The 24070-nt window shown below is 32.3% G+C and overlaps 1 protein-coding gene across 2 annotated transcripts; it reads right to left on the bottom strand.

Annotated features, from left to right (window-relative positions):
- Nucleotides 1–401: 401 nt before the first annotated feature.
- LOC129917090 (solute carrier family 22 member 16) lies at nt 402–24070 on the bottom strand. Of its 2 annotated transcripts, none has more exons than XM_055997421.1 (9): nt 23629–24070; nt 4583–4916; nt 4258–4516; nt 4033–4201; nt 3842–3971; nt 3622–3772; nt 1214–1396; nt 968–1152; nt 402–900 (listed from the first exon to the last, which is right to left on the bottom strand). In XM_055997421.1, exons 1-9 carry the CDS (start codon nt 23733–23735, stop codon nt 742–744), a joined length of 1677 nt encoding a protein of 558 aa, XP_055853396.1. In that variant the 5' UTR covers nt 23736–24070; the 3' UTR covers nt 402–741. The 2 variants fall into 2 exon arrangements, with proteins under 2 accessions (XP_055853396.1, XP_055853397.1); XM_055997422.1 differs by lacking the exon at nt 23629–24070 and adding an exon at nt 23084–23106.

Below are 24070 nucleotides of genomic sequence, written 5' to 3'. Positions count from 1 at the left end.
CAACACACGCCTGCCTTTTTTTCTAAAAGCAACAAAATACGGCGTATTAATTGAGTGAAATAAAGTATTCACTTATTAAATTTTCCCAATAAGTGAATCATTTTCTGAGAAATTTCATATTGCGATAACCCCAATTATTAATTTGAAGATCATTCTATAAACGTACAATAGTTTAATAAAATTTCAAAACTAAATCATTCAATAAAAAAATGGCAATCAGATCACGTTTTTGATCACGCCGCGACAATCAGCATGTGGGAAAGATAAGAGCTGCAGTGAATCTGTAGCAAAAGAAATATTGCTTTATATATATGTACGAGTAATTATGAACTTAATAAAAATAGTCAAGATTGTATAGTATAGTTTTTTTTTTAATTATTTTCAAAAATGATTAATCTTAATTGCATAATTCTAATTTCATTTATTATTTTTCCTTTTGCAGGGTGATTCAGGTGGACCCCTCATTTGTTCCGTCCATGGAAAAGACTACATTTTTGGAATAGTGTCACATGGAATTACTTGTGGACAACCTGGTATTCCAAGCATTTATACTGTAACAATTCCATATCAAACATACATTGATAATATAATAACACAAACAAAAAAACAAAAATCATAACTTTGTATACAAAAAAAACCTGTATTAACATAATATATATCGATATTTTTATAACTTAATTTAAGTTTTAATCTTAAATATGAACAACATGCATATAATAATTACTAATTAAAATAATATAATTAGTTTTCCTCCGAATCCTTAATCGATTCTTTTTCGCTATCATCTTCTATGTGATCGAGATTACCACTACTCGTTTCAGGTAACGTGAATGTCAAAAGACTTGCAAGTAATACGGAACAACCGCAAATTGTTGTTGGAATGTACCAGCCAAGGAGACCCTATTTTTATATAAATAAAATTGAATAAATTAAATTAATTATTAAGAATTTAATAAAAAAAACTCACCAAAATATCAACTACATATGGAGCTGAAATAGATCCAACATGAGCCATTGTTGAACAGGTACCCAGCGCTGAGTTACGAATAGCAGTTGGAAATAGTTCAGCTGTGTATAGTGTAACTATTGAATACACTGCAGTGATGCCAAAGCGTCCCATCATTGCAAATAATACTACTAAATTTGCGTTTCCTAAAAAATAAATTCATAAAGTTCATTTCATAATAATTCGTATTTAAAATCATTGGCTTACCTGCTGGAACAGCAAGAACTGCCAAAAGAGCTGATCCTGCTCCAAAGTAGAGTAACATTGTGGTATTTCGTCGACCTGTGATTTTTAATAAAATCATTGGAATAGCGAAGCATGGAATGTCTACCATGCCAGTGATACCCACGTAAAGAAATCGATTCACCGATAAATTGTGCGCGTTCAAAGCTGTGGGAAAGATGTTTATAATATTCTTTTAATCACTATTTTAAGGTACTGTGTCAATATATTAAAACAAATAAAAGGTTTTTAAAAAACTCAAACTTCGAAAACTAAATAAACCAATCTTTAATCAGTTTGATAGCTTCAAAAAGTTACTTTTAAAAAAAAACAGCATTAATATTCGATTTAAAATTTACTGCTTTACTTCGAACTTTCGTTTTTGAGAGAATTTTTATACTCCTTATACTTTTTAGTTTTGGAAAGGATACGAAAGATTATACTGAATCCGTATTTTTTCATTTAAAATAAGTTTCCCCATCATAATTAAAGCCTAGCTCTCAGTACGAGAGGAGAAAACTCATGAATATTTATTTGAGTAGAAGTTTCAGAATTGTTTTTTTACAACTCCTATAGCCCAAAAATGAAAGAATCTAGAATTGGAAAATAAATAATTCATGATTTTTTTTATGATCAAAATCGACCCAGAATTTCAACTTCCATAAAAGTTCCAAAGACCCTTAAATTCCCTTATTGATGGCTTTGTGGTTTTATTTGGCATTCGAATGAAAAATCAAGAGATTATATTTATTTTTCATATGAGAAGGTACTTTTTGAGGGGATTTTGAACCTACTTTGACAAAAGGCTTTTTGACATCAAATTTTAACTCAAACATAATTATCAAAATATAATAAGCATAATGTTGAGATAACTTCACAGACGGATCAGCAGTGTGTGAGAAAGATATCAAGAAATGAAGCAAGAAGAAGAATATTTGACAAAAGTAGGATATATAAAAAAAATTTAAACGGTTACTGTGGTGTATGCACAACTTTTTGTTTCTACTAAAGAAAGAACAATGGTAATTTATGTATGGAAGGCTGGCCCTGAGACCAATAACGATGAGTTATATGTCATTGAAAACGTATTTTTGCGTAGAATAATTATTCGTGTGGCGACAAACTTCAATTCCCTGTGGGAAAAAAGTTATAGACATAAATGTAGACCCCGGTAAGAATAGGCAATAATCGGAGAAATGGCTGTCGAGTTACTAAGCTCACAAGATTAGGGGTTCAAATTATGTAGTATCAAATGAAAGATAAGTTGATAGAGAAAAAAATAGGGTTATCACTTTTAAAATTGGAACTTCTATGTGGCAACCCTATTTAAAAAAAAAAAAAAAAAATAAAATGGCATGTGATAATTTTTGAAATGTCAAACAAAATGAATGAAAAAAAATCAATAAAATAATAGGTCTGTTCCAGACTTTTTGTGCACTAAATTAGGAAGTTTGTCAAATTAATCAGAGTTGGGAGAGAATTTTCTCAGTAGAAAATAAAACTACGAAAGACTGCCAAAAAGTCTGGAAAAGTTGAACACCATTATATAGAACAATTTCATATTTTATGCTTAATTTGGTAAACATTAACCCTTTTTTTTTTGCAAAGAACACGTAAACGCGATTCAATTTAAAAATCACTACCATTTGATTTGTTTTCATCTTTATTTATTTGTTTGACATACGTCAACTTTTCATTTGACAGAACTCATATTTCTGCCGGAAGAAATTCTCTGGGCTAAATTTGTCAGGGTGGGAAAATTTTTTACTCTCTCGTGAGCGCTCTCTTCTACACAATTTTTGAAGTTGGGAACAGACTCTGACCAAAAAAAACCAAAAATTACTAAATTCGGCAGTTGCCAACTGAGTGTGGAACGGACCTACTGAGTGCGGAACGGACCTAATATAAGTAATGTAGGCCTTCAAATATGGCAACCCCATTCAAATTTAAAAAAAAAAAACATCCAAAAATCTTTTTTGAACAAAGAGTAGGTACAAAAAGTAGGTAAACTATACACCAATCTGACAAAAACACGGGCAAGTACTCGGCAACCCAACGCAGATGAAGAATTTAATATTCTTTACCTTTGGTATAGAATAATTTTCTGTGCGAGTTATTTTTCAGGAGTTATGACCCAAAAACTTATAAAAGACAACGAGTTATTTTTTTAGGAGTAATGACCCAAAAACTGAGAAAAGTGCTAAAATGTAACGGTTTTTGGCCCTCAAAAGTTATACGGATCTCAGAATCCGTCGCAAACTTGTACGAATCTTCTTTGAGATGTCCAAAGTAAATTCAAATCATTTTCAGCTTTGGTGTGAATTAGTCGAAGGCACACCCTATTTCTAATCAAATTTGACTGGGCTATTCTTGTTAACAAAATTTTTCCTTACCAGTAACATAATATGACAGTGATGTAACGCAAAACATAAAATAGCAAGTAAATGCTAGACGTCTTGTATTCGAATTTCCATATAAAGCAATAAATTGCTTAAGTGGACCTTCTTTCATCTTTTGCCAGAGAGATCTTGGTGCTGGATCATCCTAAGAAAAAAATTAATACGAAATTGTTATAAAAATCGTTCAATATAGTTAAAAATTTTATAAACACACCGTTCTTTTGTTTTTAACAATTTCAGGACCATTTTCAATTAGATAGTCACAATCTTTTTTGAAAACTATTCTATATGCTTCGGCAGATCGATTTTGTGTCATTAACCAACGTGGAGATTCAAACATTAAGCTAAAAAAATAAATAAAATTTAGTTTTTATAAAAATCGAAGTATTTTTTTTTCAAACTTACTAGCAATTAAGAATTAATAAAAAGCTTGGAATGGTTAGAGTCATTTGAAGATCTCTCCACGGTTGAACTAAATAACCCGTAACTGCCAGAATAACCATGCCAATGGGATAGGATGCTGAAAAAGCAATGCTCATCCAAGATCTATGATTGACACTTATATTTTCTGAAACTGAAAGACAAAATTCACACCGATTTATTAAATATTGATCGTATTTTTTAACTTACGCAGAGAGAAAGCTGGATAGAAAAGTCCTGAAGATGCAACTCCCAAACCAAAACGTCCAGCCAAGAATAGTGAGTACCATGGTGTAAATGAAATCAGAGTACTTGATATCACAAATAGGACAGATCCGAATATAAAACTCGCTTTACGTCCATACGCATCAGCAAAGATTCCAAGTGTAAATGAACCTAAAAACTTTCCTATTGAAATTGCTACTTGAGCTGATGTACGCTGAACTGATTTATCACAAACCAGTTGCCACTAAAAATCATTATAAAATTTCAAATGTTTTACAGAATAGTTGAAAAAATTATTTATAAATCTTACATCGCGAACAAATGTCGTTTCTGGTTCTGAAAACTCATACCGTCCCTTGACCGTACATGATATTTCATTAGGTTTTATAACCCTATTTGTGTAGTTATAAGCCATATTGTAAGACATTTTGGCCAATTGGGTGTAATCCCAATTTCGTATAGTGCAGCCATTTGTTTGCAAATCAGCTTCTGTGATTGATTTGATTTGTTCAGGTGTCCAATTGGTGTCTTTTAGCTCACTTATATCGCACCACATTTTTTCGGGAATATGGCCAATTAACACGTAAGATGATACGTGAAAGCCATTGAGTATATTTGGTGTAATGCATAGGAAGAAAAGTGTCCTGAAAAATATATAAAATTAAAATCTATTACATAAATAATAACAATGTGAATTTAAATTTATATTGAAATAAAATCTATTGTAGGATTCTCAACTATTGGACAGAGAAAAAAATGCTTACTTCATTTTCATTCGTGGAATCCCCTCAAAGTACTTTTTTAATATGCTGAGGTCTGGATTAGAATCTCAGCCTAAAACAGCTAAAAAAAAACTTTTAATTCAAGAGTACCTACTGCCTCTTGACAAACCTTCCAAGAATTTTACTATAATGAAAAATTGCATATCTTCTTAGGCGTTTGGTAAATTCAATTCTAACAACTTAATTACAAGCCCCAAGAGAATGGTTGAGGGTTTTTATTCCCACTTCCCTACAAACAATTTTGCTTCTATAAAGTTTTACACAAGCAACTATAGCCCCTGTAAAGCTTTATAGGAGCAAAATTGTTAGTCGGGTTAGGCTGTGCTTTTTCGTAGGGTATCGTACTACAATTTATTTATTGAAGTAAAAATGTATGTAAAAAGAGAAGTTTTGATTGAACAAAGATTGAAGTTGACTTGTAAAAACATGCAAAACAATGGTTTTTTAAAGATAAAAGCAGGGCCTTAAAGGCGATTATGTGGGGAAGAAATTTGTTAACATAAACAAAATAAAGAAAAAAGATGTAAAGTTCAATCAGGTAACTAAGTTTTAACTTAGATACTTACAAGAACATGAATAACTAGAAACATAAGAAATACAAAATTTTTAAGAGCGGAATTTATATAATCGTTACTCGAGTTAAGATTTTTCTCAACTCTACACCGAAAAAAAAAATTGATAATTACAGCTATCAAATTAACATTTTTCAGTGACAAAAGTCGTCCAACAATTATTAAAATATCAACTTTGATATTTTATCATATCATTTTGACATTTTTTATTTTCAGATGGGATACGAAAATTTCACTTTGACATTTAAAATATCAATGTTCGCTAGATTTTACGTTTTAGTTTATTATAATGAAACCTATTTCTTTCCTTTTCATTTTTATTATTTTTATTATTTTAAGAATTTTCTTTCTTTTTTCAAAACATTACTGAAAGGGAATATTCTTTACAAAATAATGGTGATATTATTTTTTTCTATTATAGGTGATATAATTGTTTTTGTTAATTTCTCCAAACTATGTGAAGTAAAATCTTATTTCCGATCAAATTTTCTCAGTAAATCATACATTTTACTTCGAAAAAACACAAAGCGCCTTTCAATTAATACACATTAAGAATTTTTTATTTAATATTTTTCAATAATTTGGAATGAGAAATTGGTATGAAAAAATGATAATAAAATATCAAAAAAAATTTCCAAAATGTGACATTTAAATATCATCCTGATAATAAAAATGTTGTTTTAACATTTTTAATATCATAAAACACATTTTATAGAGCATTTTTTGCTGATATTTAAAAAATGTTAAATTGATATTTGTTTTTTCTTCGGTGCAGTAGGTTGAGAAATATATCAAGCAATCGCTCAAGGGAATTGAAAAAAGGTCTGTCACTTGAATAAAGAAAAATCTTGTCTTGAGGAAATTTTTGATTTGAATTAACTGTCATCAAAAAAACAACATACTCGTCGAATTCGTCGTCCCACTTGTACAACTCAAACAAGTATTCGCGATTCATTTATTTTATTATAAAATTACGAGTAGAACAAATTTTTATTCTTAAATACAATAATCATTTTTATCTAAAAACAAAACCAAATGGGTCAAAACCGGGTTTTATGGTTTTTGTAATAGTTCCCATGGCTAAAACTGAACGAAATTAAAATGGGACCACATTGCAGCCACCAGCTTTCCATTACAAAAATTATCAAAATTGGTTCACTCAGTCCAAAGTTATGAGGTAACAAACATAAACAAAAAAATACAGTCGAATTGAATACCTCCTCCTTTTTGGAAGTCGGTAAAAAACAAACGCTCGCAACGACACTTGCGTTTTAGTGAACTGACTGAAAAAAAAAAACTTTAGGGGGGAAATCCCTCCAGACGACACCTTTTTCACTATTTTTTTATGAAAAACTGAAAGCACTTATTGAAATTTGGAAAAAGACAAGATATTACTGACATTATCAAGAATTGAAAAAAAAATTTTTGAAATGAAAAAATAACAAAATGGCGGCTCTGGAGCCTTTCAAAGTTGACGCCTCTAGTTTGCGCCGTGCAATGTAACTCAAAAACTAATGAAGCTATCGACTTGAAATTTGAAGCAAATTACTCCTTAAATCATTGGCCACAACATGAACCTAAAAGTTGAATAAAATTTGTACAGTAAATATTTTTTTTAACTACTTCTTTGTAAAAAAAAACATGTTTTTTTCGTTTTTTTGATTTCTAATTTTTATTTTTCATTTAAAAAAAATAAATGTAGGTTCATGCAATGCGTACTAATATCATCAAACGGAAAAAAATTTCCTTTTGGATTTAAGATGATTTCCTGGACCTGTACATTGCACGGCGCAAACTAGACGCGTCAACTTTGAAAGGCTCCAGAGCCGCCATTTTGTTATTTTTTCATTTCAAAAATTTTTTTTTCAATTCTTGATAATGTCAGTAATATCTTGTCTTTTTCCAAATTTCAATAAGTGCTTTCAGTTTTTCATAAAAAAAATAGTGAAAAAGGTGTCGTTTGGAGGGATTTCCCCCCTTAAGCATTTCCTCAGGTAAATAAGCCTTCTCAGACGTTCACTTGAGAAAATTTCGAGCATTCGCTCAAGCGAATCCTTATTCATAGTCATCACTGGAGTCGAAATTTTCTCAAGTTACTTTTTAGTCTTATCATATGTTTAGACCCCCAATGCCACTCCCCAGGGTCCGGACCACCAAAATATTGTGTTGTCATCGGAACTACATAATATGTACAAAGTTTCGGTTCGATGCGATAAGTGGGTCAAAATTTAGTTCCAAGATTTTATTACATTGTTAGTTAGTTAGTTAGTTGTTTACAAGTGAAGCTAATAAAAGCTTAAAACAACATGTTAAATCAAATTGAGCTACAAAATAAGTATGCAGCTTCATTTTTGTTATAAAGATACCTACATTTATAGAAAAAAGCAATCAAAATTGTTAGAGCCGTTTTTTTTTTAATTATTTTTTTTTTAAATTTATATTTGAAAAAGAAGTTTTAAAATAAAACTGGTTTACCATTTTTTAACAATTATTATCAACACCCAAAACTAAAATTTAAAAAAAATTCAAAGTCCATTTTTGTCGAAAATTCGATTTTTCAAAAAAAAAAAAATTTCAAACTTTTTTTAAAAATCGAAAAATTATTTTTTTTTATATCTTATTTTTGATTTCTATAAAAATATATAAGTACTTTTGCTTAAAAAATTTGGCTGAAATTAAGCAAATAGTTTGGGAGCAAATCAGGTTTAAAAAAAAAAACGGTTCTATAGGAGGTACCTTATTACAGATTTTACTACAGATGACAACAAAAATTTATACTAGCTTCAAAATAAATTAAAAACCCACCAGTATTCTAAATTTATTAAACCTAAAATATTAGGCTTCCAAAATTTGCAACAAGTAAATTTAAAAGTTAAAGAAGCCCGCTATTGCGCAGCAAATGTATGTAGAATCTAGAACGCAAAAAGTACGCTATGCACGCTACTAGCATTTATAAATTAGAAAATTTAACATTCTTTTGTTTTGTTTATATTCGGTCAAAATCAATCTAGATCAATCACATTGAAAAATATCCATCCGCCTTTTTTCAAGCTCACAAATCTAAGTATATCAAGTAAATTTAAAACGTGTCTCAAAAAAAAAGATAAACAAATGCCTTTTCATTCCTCTTTCAATTATAGCAAAACCACTATTTTTTTATTGTTTCCTTGGACAGGTGGTAAATAATAATAAAAAAAATAAAAACAAAACAAAAACAAACAATACCAACCGAACCTTAATCAATAAATCAACAGCTTCAACTAACTTAACATAATTTCCTATATCTCAATCGTCAATAATAACAAAACAACTTGCGGATCCATTTAAAATACAGTGGAGTGGATCAAACGTTGGCGTTGTTGGCGCCGCCGCCGCCGACACGATCGACGTAGGAACAATAGCAACATGTTGCATCTGGTAGGTACCCTACTATAATGTGTAGCCTCAAAACAAAATGAACATGTTGACCATCGACATTCCTTAACCAGACAATATCACGTGAACAGAATATACAAAAATACAAATTACCTATACAAAAAAAAAAATTATCTCATGGAAAATAGTAGACAAAATGATGACTATGATTATGACTATTTTCGTACCCACAGAGCGCCACTGACCTTTTTAATAAAAAGAATTAATGAGTCTTGAAGCTCTCGTTCCAGTTCAATAATTTAAAATCGTATAATTTTGTTTTGGTTTTTTTTTGAAATTTTTGTTTTTGTTTTGATTTTTATAATAAAAACAAAAAAACTAAAACAAGGCAAAATAAAATAAAATAAAAACGGAAATATCTAATCACGTCACATCATAGTAAAACTATAGAGGTTGAAAGATGATTATTATGGTAAATAATTGAGTAACGCATGATGAGAATTTTCAATTTTTTAACAAAATTTATTCTGCAATTACTATAAAAGTTCATTTCTATAATTAAAACTCCCACTACATCAATATTCGTTATAAGAAAACTAAAAAAACAAAATTTAAATGAAAAAACTAACAATGTTAGCTGCATAGTTCATAATGTATGGAATGTGTTGTACCCTATGATTATTTTAGAGAGACTAGTCTTGTGCAGCTTGAACTCATTGTAAGTCATAGGATAGTGCTTTTTAAACAGTTTGATTTTTTCAGATATGTTTACTTCATATACAAAAGATTGAGGGCAAAAAATAAGAACAACTACGTAACGCACACCCGTAACAAACTTTAAGTCACTCATGTTTTTTATTGAGCATTCGAATTTACAAAACAAATTATTTATTTAATTTCTTTCAAGACGATTGGCCATCAAATACGAAAATGGTGAATGTTAAAATTTTGTGTTTGGTCAATTTGACCCACTTGTGACAATGATGATTTAAAAAATAGGTGTGACAACGGGGGGTTAATTTTTTATTGAACTATGTAAATCAATAATATTTTTTACTAACTTCAAATATATTTTTTTCGAATGTGTTTTGTATATTACTGAAGTTGAATTATAATAATATTGAATGCAAAAGTGTCACACCCGAAACAATGGAAATACTGCCTCAGTGTGTTTGTTTGAAAAGAATCTATTACAAAGTTTTAAACAAAATGTTTTGTATATTATACTGAAGTTGAATTATATTGATATTAAATACAAATGTGTCACACCCGAAACTATTGAAATATCACACCAGTGAATTTGTCTGAAAAGCATCTATTAAAAAATTTTAAACAAAATCGATACATCTATCTTCCCCAAAATGTTATTGAAAATGTTATTCTTTTTTTTTTTAATTAAGTACGTCTACAAACCTTAGAAAATGTAAGAACAAACTACAATCTACCCTATATGGTAAGAACTGTAAAGCAAAATAAAAAAAAATTGCATTAATTAACTCTCATCCAACGCAAAATCTGAAATTGCTAGAATTGTAATTGATACCACGGATTCTCTTTTATAGAAATATGCAAAAACCCAAGAAAGACACATTCAAGTCGAGTCCAAGTTAAACATAGTTTAATGCCATCCTACCATAATTGTTTGTTAATTAATTCATTCTTTTTAATTTATTATTCAACTCAATCAACATGAGTGTTAAATTTTTGGTTTTTTTTTTAATTTTTCGTATAATTATATCAGTGGACAATGGACATAACTCAGACTTTCAGACTTTTGTAGGTTTTGTGAGAATTGTCTGCTTGAATTATATTTCAAATTATTGACAATATAAACGGTTTGTTTTTCTTTTACATTTTCCATGTCGTTAACTACAAGGTTTGTTGTCTTAATTATTTTATATTTACACTTGTAATAAACTTGTAGTTTTTGAGGTTATGTAGCAAATTATAAAAATATAGATTTAAAATGCTGGAAGTTGGTTAAAATACATTCCATTGAACGAATATCTCTGCAGAATATTATTGTTTTTGTGAGACTTCGTTGTCTATTTAGGAAAAATTTTACATAGAGTCCAACAATAAAAAGAGTTGGGATAATTGCTTTGGAAAAAATCAAAGCTTTTCATGCAAAATTTTTATTTTAATGATTTTATTATTATATTTACTTTAAAATTTTTAAAAATTTTTGTAAGTTTGTCTGTTAACAAACAAGTCACGTTTTTATAAGCTGATAAAACAAATTTATGACATTAAATAAAATAAAACAAAAGCCAACGACCCTATCTTATTTTATATTGTATTTATTGCTTTTAAAATAAGCAACCGAGTATTGACTCATTTTTAAGTTGGTAAGATGTTATGCATGTTATGGGTTTATTTTTTAATATAGATAAATAAAAGGATTGATGCCATCCCAAATCAATGCTTACACGTTGAACCTTCTTTGCGTACCTATATGTTTTTAGATAAATGCAATATGAGTTTGTTTTTAAATGTTTTTGGGTCACTGTGGCGTATGTGGAACCTTTTTTTTTTTCAAAGCAATTTAACGGAAAACACTAGCTCTATAGACCAATGCCGATCCGGTTTTCAGAGGGAAAAAATTGAAAAAATTACTAGCATAATAAGGGTGGTGGGAAAATTTAGAATATATGGTATATGAAAGGGGAAAAACAAATAGCTCAGAAACAAATTGGGGGAGAGGGGTTGGGTTGGCGAAAAAGTGGGTGTCAAAAATCGTAGATTTTTTACGATTTCTGTCAAAAGTAGACCTCCTATCGAAAAAAAGTTGAATACAAAAGTTGAAGATAATAAAAAGGTCTGCAACTTTTACTCAAACCGTTTCTTTACATAGCCTCGAAAATATTTAGAAAAATACAAAAAAAAAAAAACAAATGTTTGGTTTTTATTTCTAACTTTTACAAAAATGGTTGGATTTCAAAAATTATTTTGTTATATCTTTTTACCTATTTTTAATGTTTTTTGAGGAAAATATTAATTTTTTGATTTTTGACGAATTTAATTTGAAAAAATAGCCTATTTTCAATCAAAAAAAATTACCGAAAAATGGCGTTTTTTATATAAAAACATTTTATTTGAGACTATGTAGAAAAACTACACTTTTATTTCAAAACATTTTGAGAAAAAATGAAAAAAAAAAAACAACAAAAAAACGATTTTTAAAGATCTTTCCGTACACTGAACTATTTACATACAATTCTTTTATCTTTTTATCATTAAAATCAACAATTTTCAGGAAATAATTATCAATTTTTATCGCTTCTAAATTTGAATCTAGCATTGGAATAGCTCTAAAGTGCACAGTTTTTGAGATATAGAATTTTTAACTTTGAAAAACACTATTTTTGTGAAGAAGAATACAAAACTATTGTGTGATTATATCAGGCGTTAGAAAATAAATCATTATGTATCATTATTAAGAATTATAGAAAAAAGCACACTCTTGTCAATTAAAGTCAATTGTTTTCACTATTTTTCCCAATGTTGCTTGCCCACACAATGTTTACAATGCGTGTGATGACATTTTGCATTCAATCTAAATTCTAAAGCTAAACATCAGTTCGATTACCTGTTAACACAATCTGAATCACTTAAAAATATCACAAACTTTTTTGTTTAATATACAGGTCCCACTATAGGTCGTGTTTGCATATTCAATCGATCGTGCGTGACGCGTGTAACTGTTTCTGTTTACACTCGACAAAAATTGGTATTTCGCCAATTTTTTCATTCAGTCGGCACGTTCACCGGCCGGTAAATGCACTTGTTGACATATGCATGCAACAAAATGTCAAGCAGACAACAATAAATCATGAAGCGTTTTTTTTTAATAATCTTATCTCACACAAATAATAAACAATTATGTTGGCTAGATATCTTCAAAAATTGAGATAAACAAAAAACAAGTTGTAAAAGTAGTTTTATCAAATTATTATAACCCCCACTAGTCATGAAAAATGATCTACAATTTCTATAAAAATTAAAAAAAAAACAACAACATCGAAAATAAGACATAAAGAAAATTCCAACTTTCTAAAAATATATACAAAAACACACTCTACGCATCATAACACCCAAACTGGGGCGTAATCTTGTACCTCCACTGCATTCTGTCATTGCTGCAGGCTATATTAAATACTATGATAATGATATGGGTATGAGCCTTCAACAAACCACCCAAACGTCTCCCGCATGCTAGGAAAGAATATATTAATAATAAATACGATACATGTACAAGTCGGATATACTTGCTGCTTAACAGCATGTATGCAAATAGATCCAACACATTTTTAATAAAATGTATTTTAACAAATAAATATGTAGTTGGTCTGACAGACGATGTCCTGTTTCCAATGCTTCACGCGAATTTTCTTGCAGTATTCGGTAAGGACTATTAGAAAAAATTATGTATGTACATTAGTGTTAAGCGAACTTGGTATCACCGCCCAAACTACAAGTCATTCCAAGAAGAGGAGCAATATTTCTGCAAAATATAGCCATCTCATTCTTAAAATGACTTGTAGCTTGGCTTTCAAACACGCGGCAAAAATCTGCCATTTGGATGGCGAACTTCAACAAATTAAGATTAAAAAAAAAAAAAAGTTAGTAAAAACTATAAAAAATATTAAAGAGAGAAAAAAACTAAAACGTAAGATAAAAAGACCTATTATATTTAAATAATAATGTAATGAAATTGATTTTTTAGGAAATTAAAGTTATTCTTAAATGAATTATACTAAACATTTCGGAACGTTTTTTTTCTTCTGCAAAAATACTTGGTTAAACCAATATTCTTTAATTTCGTTTTAACACGAAAGCAAATCAACTTCAGGTTGAAATAAAATAATTCGTTTTACACGAGCAAAATCACCAAAGAAGCGGCGGCACATTGGCACCTTTATAAATTGCCTCATTCATTGTTCGTCGTGCATAACCACAAAAATTCGTCTAATACGAAAATCCACTTGTTGCACAAACGCACGGCGGCCCATTGGCACTTTATAAACTGCCCCATCTCCAGTTCGTCGTGCACAACCAACAAGAAAATTCGTCTAATACGAAATCCACGTATTGCACAAACGCACGGTGGTGCATTGGCACTTTATAAACTGCCTTATCTCCTGTTTGTCGTGCACAACCAACAAGAAAATTCGTCTAATACGAAATCCACGTGTTGCACAAACGCACGGTGGTGCATTGGCACTTTATTAAACTGCCCATCCCTTGTTCGTAGTGCACAAACACACAAGAATCAAATTCAACAAGATTTCATTCATCATTCATTTATTGAATTACAAATTTCACATAATTGTCGTCTTTAAGACGTCATATTGTGATCGACATCACCGTCTTCAGCATCATTATCGTCATCTCCAGCGTCTTCAGCACCATCATCGTCATCTCCAGCGTCTTCAGCATCATTATTGTCATCTCCAGCGTCATCATTGGCATCAAAATCATCTTAAGCTTCATCATCTTCGTCTTCAGCATCATCATCGTTATCTCCAGCGTCATCATAACCATCAATCATCACCTCCGGCGTCATCGACTGCATCATCAACATCGATTCCACATCATTTTCATCAGCTCTCCATTATCATCGCCACATCCGATCATCTGATCACAAACATTGTGCTTCATCTCATCGTGTACATCACAACCAACATAAATAAGGTAAGTCAATATGTCTCATAATTCTCGTAGTCGTAGTAATGGGTTGGGGTCTGCAATTCACAATGCTCAAAATTCAGATAGTGAGGGTTTTAATTGCAAAAGATGCACTGAGCCAGACAGCAAGTCACCTATGGTTCAATGTGGTACATGTAAAGATTGGTTCCACTTTACATGCGTTGGGGTTACACAGGCTGTAGAGGAAATAGATTGGCATTGTAGAGAATGCATCAAAGAAATGAAACGCCAAAATGGGGGTGCTTCAACCTCTAAAATAAATACTTTAGCTGCAAACGATGCGATCGTTGCTATAGATGATTCCACTCAAAGAAATATGAACTCCACTGAAGTTCCTCCGAAAGAAAAGTCCACTTCGGGGAATATTCCACCACCAAAGCAATGTACGGTGTTGTCAACCAAGTCGTCAACCTCAACTTCGAAGTCAAAAAGAATAAAAATAAAACTGCTCAAATTAGAAGAAGAGCGTAAGCTTGAAAAAAAATATTTAGAACAAAAATACGCAATTCTTGAAGAACTTGACTCCGAGGATGATGACGTTTCGTTGACAACTTCAAGTGACAATCTCAGTCGCGTTCAAGAGTGGATACAAAAAACAAATAAAGACAAAAGAACGGATCTAGGGGTAGAAATGAATTCAGTTTATAAAAATAGAGCAGGAGTAGGGGTGGCAACGAGTTTGGGTCAAAATGAAGATGATAAGAGAAAGGACTTAGGGGTGGAAAGGAGACTAGCTCCAAATCTTAATAAATCTCAAATAGCGTCAAGACAATTTATGTCTAAGGAGCATATAAATTTCACGGGGCGACCAGAAGAATGGCCGCTTTTTATAAGTTGGTGGAAGAACACGTCTGAGGCATGCGGATTTAATAGGAACGAGAACATGCTTCGCCTACAACGGTGTCTGAAGGGAAAAGCACTCGAGGCGGTTCAGTACCGACTCCTCCATCCAGATCAGGTCGAAGGTGTAATAAAAACACTTCAAATGTTATTCGGTAGACCCGAAATCATAATTCAATCTCTGATTACCAAAATAAGAAGCGAGCCTGCACCCAGGTTCGACAAGTTAGAAACGTTAATAAATTTCTCCCTCGGTATTGACAACATGTGTCGCATGATGGAGGTCACTGACCTTGCAGCTCATTTAAATAATCCCTGTTTATTACAAGAGCTGGTAGAAAAGCTGCCAGCACAAATTAAATTAAATTGGGGTTTATACAAACAAAGCGTTTCTTGTGTTGACTTATCAGTTTTTAACAACTGGCTTTCCAGCTATGCTACGGCTGCCTCGGAAGTAACATATACTGTTCCCCAATCATTCGAAAATAAAATTAATAAAAAAACTAAAGCCTTTATTAACGTTCATCAAGATGAAAAACCTCAGTCCAAAGAAGAAAATAAATGTATTTCGTGCGAAAATAATTGCAAATCACTTGCAATATGTACAAATTTCTCAAAACTTCCACTTTCAGAAAAATGGAAGTTGGTAAAGCGATTCTACGTTTGTCGCACTTGTTTACGACGCCATGGCTCTCGTCGTTGTTTGTCATCCCAACTATGTGGTGTTTCAGGATGCACCTTCCGACATAATGCACTCTTGCACAACGATGAAATTCAGCTAAAGGTTGAACCTAACAGCGGTGATTCAAGAACAAACCAACCACGAGCGATCAGTTCAGTTGAAAACGCCCATTATAGTGGAACGACACTGCGTCCAGGTACGATGCTTACCTTGTTTAAAATCGTTCCCGTTAGGTTGCATTTCAACGAGAAATCTATAGAAACTTTCGCCTTTATTGACGATGGGTCTTCAGTGACACTTATTGATGAAGAACTTGCTTTCTCTTTAGAAGCTAGCGGTACAAAAGAACCACTCTGTTTAAGGTGGACCGCAAATACACATCGGCGAGAAGAAACTTCAATGAAAATCACTTTTGAAATATCGGCTGGTGATAGCAATAAAAAATACTTACTTACCAATGCACATACGGTTAGATCATTGGATCTCCCAAGACAGTCACTCGATTTCAACAGTCTGACACAACGCTTTTCGTATTTAAATGGATTACCGATAAAATCGTACTCCAACGCGAAGCCACAGATTCTGCTTGGACTGCAACACTGGCGTTTGGGCATGCCCTTAAAAACAAGAGAAGGTGAAGAGTCTCAGCCAGCGGCTATTAAGACCAGATTAGGATGGACTCTTTATGGCGTTGCTTCGAATGAAGATACATCGGAAGAAGTCCTCATTGCCAACATTAATATTCATCTTTGCGACTGTCAAAACCAAATCGATTCACAAATGCATGAAGCAGTGAAAAAATATTTCTTATTAGAGAATTTGGGAACAAAGGTTACAAAATCAAATCTGTCTGATGAAGATAATAGAGCCATACGACTGTTGGAAGAAAAAACTGTTTTCATGGGTGACTCTTATGCAGTGCCACTACTTTGGAAATATGAACATTTACGTTTGCCAGACACTAAAGTTATGGCCGAAAGAAGATTACGATGTCTTGAAAAGCGTCTTTCCAATCAACCCGAATTAATTGAACAAGTGGAAATGCAAATTCAACAGTATCTTCAGAAGGGCTACGCGAAAAAATTAAGCGAGGACGAAGTTAACAAACCTATGTCGCGTGTATGGTACCTACCCATATTTCCTGTCATAAATCCAAACAAGCCTGACAAATTGAGAATAGTCTGGGATGCTGCGGCAAAAGTTGGGGGAGTCTCTCTAAATGCTTGTTTGATGACCGGGCCAGATAATGTACCATCACTTCCATCAATTCTATTTCGGTTTCGAGAAAGGAAAGTTGCTATCTCAGCAGACATACGTGAAATGTTCCACCAAGTAAAAATCCTGGAAGAAGATAAAGATTCTCAGAGGTTCTTGTGGCGGAACAAAAACAATGGAAATGTCGAGGTGTATCAAATGCAAGTTATGACATTTGGGTCAACCTGTTCACCATTCTGCGCCCAGTTTATAAAAAACAAAAACGCTAAGAAATACGAGAGCCAATTACCGAGGGCAGCTAAGGCAATAATCGAAAACCACTATGTGGATGATTTGCTAGATAGTGTCGACACAGAGGAAGAAGCCATCGCCCTGGCAAAAGATGTGATATATATTCATAAACAGGCTGGCTTCGAAATTAGAAATTTCATATCGAATTCTGCAAACGTTCTAAACGCTCTTCAATCTAATGTTACAAAATCATTTAAAACATTCTCTGAAAACGCTCAAAATGATTTCGAAAAACTTCTCGGGATGTGGTGGTCGCCTGGTGCAGATGTGTTCGCCTATACTTTCAAATCAAGTAAGCTGCGTAGTGATATAATGAATGGTGAACAGGTTCCAACGAAACGTGAGGTGCTAAGAGCCTTGATGTGCATCTTCGATCCTCTTGGTCTAATAGCAAATTTTACAATTCATTTAAAAATCATTCTACAAGAAATTTGGCGTTCTGCAGTTGATTGGGATGAACCGATAAAAGAAAGACAATTTCAAAAATGGAAATCGTGGTTGAAACTAATTCCCAACATAAAAAATATCTCTATAGATAGAAAATATCTCACGAATCTACAATTTGGAGAAGGCAGTCGGGTCGAGTTGCATATCTTCGTTGATGCGGGAGAAGAAGCCATGGCCGCAGTAGCATATATGAGAGTCTCTACTGAAGATGAGATCGAATGTTCTCTTATCAGCGCGAAAACGAAAGTAGCACCAATAAAAACGCTTTCAATTCCTCGGCTTGAGTTAGAAGCGGCTCTAATGGGAGTCAGACTTTCAAAATTTATACAAAGCAGTCACACAATTAAATTCGACAGTGTCACATTTTGGACTGACTCTCAAGTCGTAATCAGCTGGATAAAGTCAACCAAAAAAAAATTTAAAAGTTTTGTGGCCATTCGTATTGGAGAAATCCTTGAAACCTCGAACGCTAACGAGTGGAACTGGGTTTCCACAAAGAATAACGTTGCTGACGATGCATCAAAAATTAAGACTAACTGCGAATTCAGTTCTTCGAGCAGATGGTATAAAGGACCAAAATTTTTATACCAGAACCCTCTTCCTCTTGAAATAGAACATCCAGTTTTATCTCCGGATAATGAAGGTGCGGAAGAAATTAAAGAATGTTTCATGCATTGCACTACTACAAGCCCACTTGTTTTGGATTCCAATCAATGTTCAGGATGGACAAGATTCCTCAAACCAATAATGTACGTCTACCACTTCATCAAGCTCTTTGTAAAAAAATGTCAAAAACCAGAAGAAATTAAAAAGTGCTTAATGCATCAAACTACAACTTCTTCGCTCGTTATAGATGTCTACCGGTTCTCAAGATGGAAAAGTCTCCTCAAAACAATGATCTATGTCTATCGATTCGTCAGACTCTTCGTTAAAAAATGGCGAAAACCAAACGTTCTATATGAAATAAACGAATCCCAACTGGATGAAAAAGAAGCTGCAAAAAATTATCTCTTTCGAATATGTCAAAGGGAAGGCTTTCCCTTCGAATATGAAGCTCTTGTTACTGGGGTAGTTTCTGGGAGTGAGGCCAGCATCAACAAAGCCAGTTCTCTATATAAGCTTTCACCCTATCTTGACGAAAATCAAATAATTCGAATCTCCGGACGAATCGATGAAATAAGCAATGTTCCATTTGAAACCAAACGACCAATCATTTTACCCAAAGACCACAAAATCACTCATTTAGTAATTCATGAATGCCACCTCAGATTTCATCACCTCTTCAACGAGACAGTCGTTAACGAACTTCGGCGAGATTATTACATCCCAAACTTGAGACGCATTTTGAAGAAAGTCCAGCAACAATGTCAACACTGCAAAAACAACAGAACCAAACCGTTGCCTCCTCGCATGGCCAGCCTACCTTATGCTCGTCTTCAACCATTTCAAAGACCCTTCTCTTACACCGGAGTGGATTACTTCGGGCCGCTCTACGTCAAAGTCGGTAGGCGTCTTGAAAAAAGATGGGGTATGCTATTAACATGTTTGACCCTACGTGCAATCCACATCGAGATAGTTTACAGTCTTTCTAGTGATTCTTGCATTTTGGGCTTCAAGAGATTCATTTCCAGACGAGGTATGCCTAAAGAAGTGTACTCAGACAATGGTACAAATTTTCGAGGCGCAAGTAAAGAGCTACAGCAAGCCATACATGATTTGAACGAACACGTACTAGCTAAAGAATTCGAACTTGACTTGAAATGGAACTTCATTCCTCCAGCAGCCCCCCATATGGGTGGATGTTGGGAACGTATGGTAAGATCAGTTAAACAAACACTCGTAGAAATATGTCTAACCCGAAACCCCTCTGACGAATTACTGATGAGTATGATGACAGAAATTGAAAGTATTGTGAATTCAAGACCCTTAAGCTACGTACCCATAGATAGTGAGAGTTGTGAGGCATTGACCCCTAATCATTTGTTGGTTGGTTATGCAAATCAAGAAAATTTGTATCAACCTTGTGTAGATGACGGAGCAGCTATTAAAAAGAATTGGTTAGCTGCTGAAAAATATGCACAAACCTTTTGGCGAAGGTGGGTGCGCGAATATTTGCCTGACTTAACCCGGCGAACTAAATGGTTTTCACCGCAGAAATCTTTGCAAATAGGCGATATCGTAGTAATCGTTGACCAAAACAATCCAAGAAAATCTTGGCCTAAAGGTAAAGTTCTCCAGGTAATGCCTGGCAAAGACGGGACGATACGGAGCGCAATCGTGCAGACTCAAACCGGCATTTATACTCGCCCAGTCGTAAAACTTGCAGTTCTTGATGTTCACAAGTTCAAAGCAATTGGTAAGCTGGATCCTGACCCAGTTACCGGGGGGGAGTGTTAAGCGAACTTGGTATCACCGCCCAAACTACAAGTCATTCCAAGAAGAGGAGCAATATTTCTGCAAAATATAGCCATCTCATTCTTAAAATGACTTGTAGCTTGGCTTTCAAACACGCGGCAAAAATCTGCCATTTGGATGGCGAACTTCAACAAATTAAGATTAAAAAAAAAAAAAAGTTAGTAAAAACTATAAAAAATATTAAAGAGAGAAAAAAACTAAAACGTAAGATAAAAAGACCTATTATATTTAAATAATAATGTAATGAAATTGATTTTTTAGGAAATTAAAGTTATTCTTAAATGAATTATACTAAACATTTCGGAACGTTTTTTTTCTTCTGCAAAAATACTTGGTGGTCCTTATTTGAGACATGCAGTTGGATAGCTGCCATCCGGTTGGAAATACTGAGAAAAATTTTCTATAATTTTTTTAATTTTTATTTGACTCCCTCTTCCAGATTCAACGTGAAATTTTCATGTAAAACGTCATTTCCTTAGATTTTGTTTAGGTTATTTTCTAATTTCCGGGTTTTCCGGATTTTTTTATGACCAAAACTAACGGTACCTGCCAAATAACGGAAATAGAAAAGATCTTTTTTTTTTAAACGGCTCTAAAGATTTTGATTAAAATTTGTGTGTGTAGTATTACGGTACTGTACGGTACCTGCCATAGAACTGTTTTTTTTGGTTCCTGAATATCTCGTACAAAATTAACCCGATTTGAACGAAAATTTTTACACAAAAGCGTTTAGGTAAAAATTAAAATTTTAGAAAATTTTTGGATTTTTAAAAAATATTTCAAATTTTTTTTTTGAAAAATTAATTTTTTGAAAACGGAGCAGTAAAAAATTTTGAAATTTCCTTTTTATGTGCAAATTAATTATTTCTTCAAAATGGCATAATTACCTACCAACTTTTTTTTGAAAAATGTTGGAAAATTTTGTTTGGTCTTAAAAATCCAATAATAGATAAGTTTTAGCAGCAAATATTTTTTTTTTAAGCTTTTAAGCATTTTTAGTCATAATATTTTTAGTAAGACCTATGAGTTGATTATTTTGATGCGATAAACTGTCTTACTGACAGATATACAAAAAATATCATAGCGAATCATTAAAAACGCGTTCTGGCGTACATTATTATATTTTCAAGCCACTAAAACGCTTTGACATTAATATTTTTTTGAAATCGAGGACCTACCTAATTCAGAAATGGCAAAAAATGGTTCTATGATAGGTACCTTTAACAACGGTTTAAACAATTTGGTATTAATGTTTTATTGGGCATAAGTTCGATTACTAAGAACAAAAAGTGACCACAAAAATATCTTGAGTGCAAAGTTTTTTGTATATGCATAAAAAATTGTGGCGGAAGAAGGTTATTCCCAAAAATCATTTAGAAAATCGCGCCCTAATAAGTTGAGATATTTTGGATTTAAGGGTGTTGTTTTCATTACTGTTAAAAATCGACCCTTTAATGCCAAAATTGTGTCGTTGTACTTTTTTAAAAAATACCTTTCATGGCAAAAAAGGAGATACTGAAATCCTTTTTTAAAACAAATTATACCTTTTCTTTTCAAAATCAATAATCCAATAGGTACTTGTTTAATTGCAAAATGTTTAGTTTAAGTTTTTAAATATTTTTTTTAGGTCTTGAAAACATTGTTTACGCTACATTTTATAATTTCTTTAATAATTTCTTCAAGTAACTATCCAGGAGTGGAATTGTTAATTTGTTTGTGCACTCCATTACTTACTTCAAAAATCTTAACACGCGATTTCTATGTAAAGCTATCTGGAACATAACGCAACATTGTCAAAAATGCAAAAAATGTCTAAAAATACCTGCATTTTATTTAGCTTTGTTGATTTAAGCTCTCAATGACTTATTTTCTGAAAAAAAATGTTAAAGGTGCATCTCATCAAATAACTCGGAAACAGTTTATTTTACGAAAAACAATTTTTAGGAAAGCTGTAAGAGCATAAAATAAAACATTTGAAATCAAAATATCAGTGGAAATGGAATTTTAAACCTCGATCGCAATTGAAAACATTGGTAGGTTTTAATTCCGTGCACATTATCTAATGTCTATCATTAAGCTTAGTACACGTGAAACTCCAAAATTCAGTACCTAATACCTATACCTAATAGTAGATTTGCAATCTTCTGATCTACCACAATGTAAAAAAATATCAAACATAATTTCATATTATTTTTAAGTCTATCATTTAGTCTATTTTTTAGTCAATCTATCAAATTATATACACACTCTTTCGAAGGCAATCAATACTTGCACCTATAATTATTTTTTCAACACAAAACCTATGTACGACATCTATAAAGATTGTAATTTAAAATGAACACAAAAAAATAAAATACAAAAAAAAAACAACTAATTACCCGTAACCGTGAATTGAATATTCAAAAATATATAAAAAAAAAAAAACAAAAATCAAAATGTGCAGGTTAGCACAATCAACATAAACAATACATTAAAATACCTACATATATACTCAAACTCGGACTCGGACGTTTACTATACTTCAAAGTGATCGTTGTCCGAGTTCAAGGCATGCGTCTTTATTATGACTGTCCCAAGTGTCGATGAATCGAAACATGTTCTAAGAGTGAAACCAGCAACGACAAGAAAAAACAACAACAAAAAATATTAAAAGTCGCGCTTATAACCTACTACGCCTTCAACTTAATCCATACAAAAAAAATAAAAATTAAATTACGGATTATCATCGCGCACTAACAACGGTAATGATTCTGCTGATGTCCCATCATCTCAAGACATTCAGCTTCATCATTTAGCGAAAGATAACAATCCTCTCGGAGGTCACCAATTAACTTAAGTGTGTTGAGATAACCTAACCAAACCAACCATTTCAAAGCTGAGTGCACACCGAAGACAAAATGCGCAAGATGTTACTGGAAAATGAGCGATCTATGGACTCAAGACCGTTGAGGCAATAAAAATAAATATCGATATTTTTTTAGTAATGATAATGATAATTATATTTAAATACTTTGCTGGCTTTGCTTACCAAACCCATTTGCCACCGGTACCAATTCGATCCAGTTCATCGGAGACGATCTCTTTCAGATCATCCTCCTTCACTACGATAAATGGTTTCTCTGCTGAACTAGCCATATTGCTTTCACTGTTTTTTTTCTTCGTCTTTCTTTTTCAAATTTATTCAAGTTTTTCAACGATTAATAAAAAAATGAAGAAATATTTTTAGAACTTTTCAACACTCAAAAAAACGAAAACAAAAATTTAAAAAAAAACAAAAAAAACTTAAAACATTTTTTAAAAATATAACAAAAAATACAATTTTTGAAATTAAAAAAAGGTACACTAGGACATTTTTTCTTCTTTTTTTAAATAAATAAAAAAAAGCCTTTAAAAAAGATTGTAAGCAGTTTATTATTTGAGATCAGTCTTTACCAGGCGACTGCTTGGGGGCTACTACTGAAGCGGGATTG

Source organism: Episyrphus balteatus, chromosome 3, assembly GCF_945859705.1.
Source record: "Episyrphus balteatus chromosome 3, idEpiBalt1.1, whole genome shotgun sequence".
NCBI classification, from domain to species: domain Eukaryota; kingdom Metazoa; phylum Arthropoda; class Insecta; order Diptera; family Syrphidae; genus Episyrphus; species Episyrphus balteatus.
This window is presented reverse-complemented; position numbering and strand designations above follow the sequence as displayed.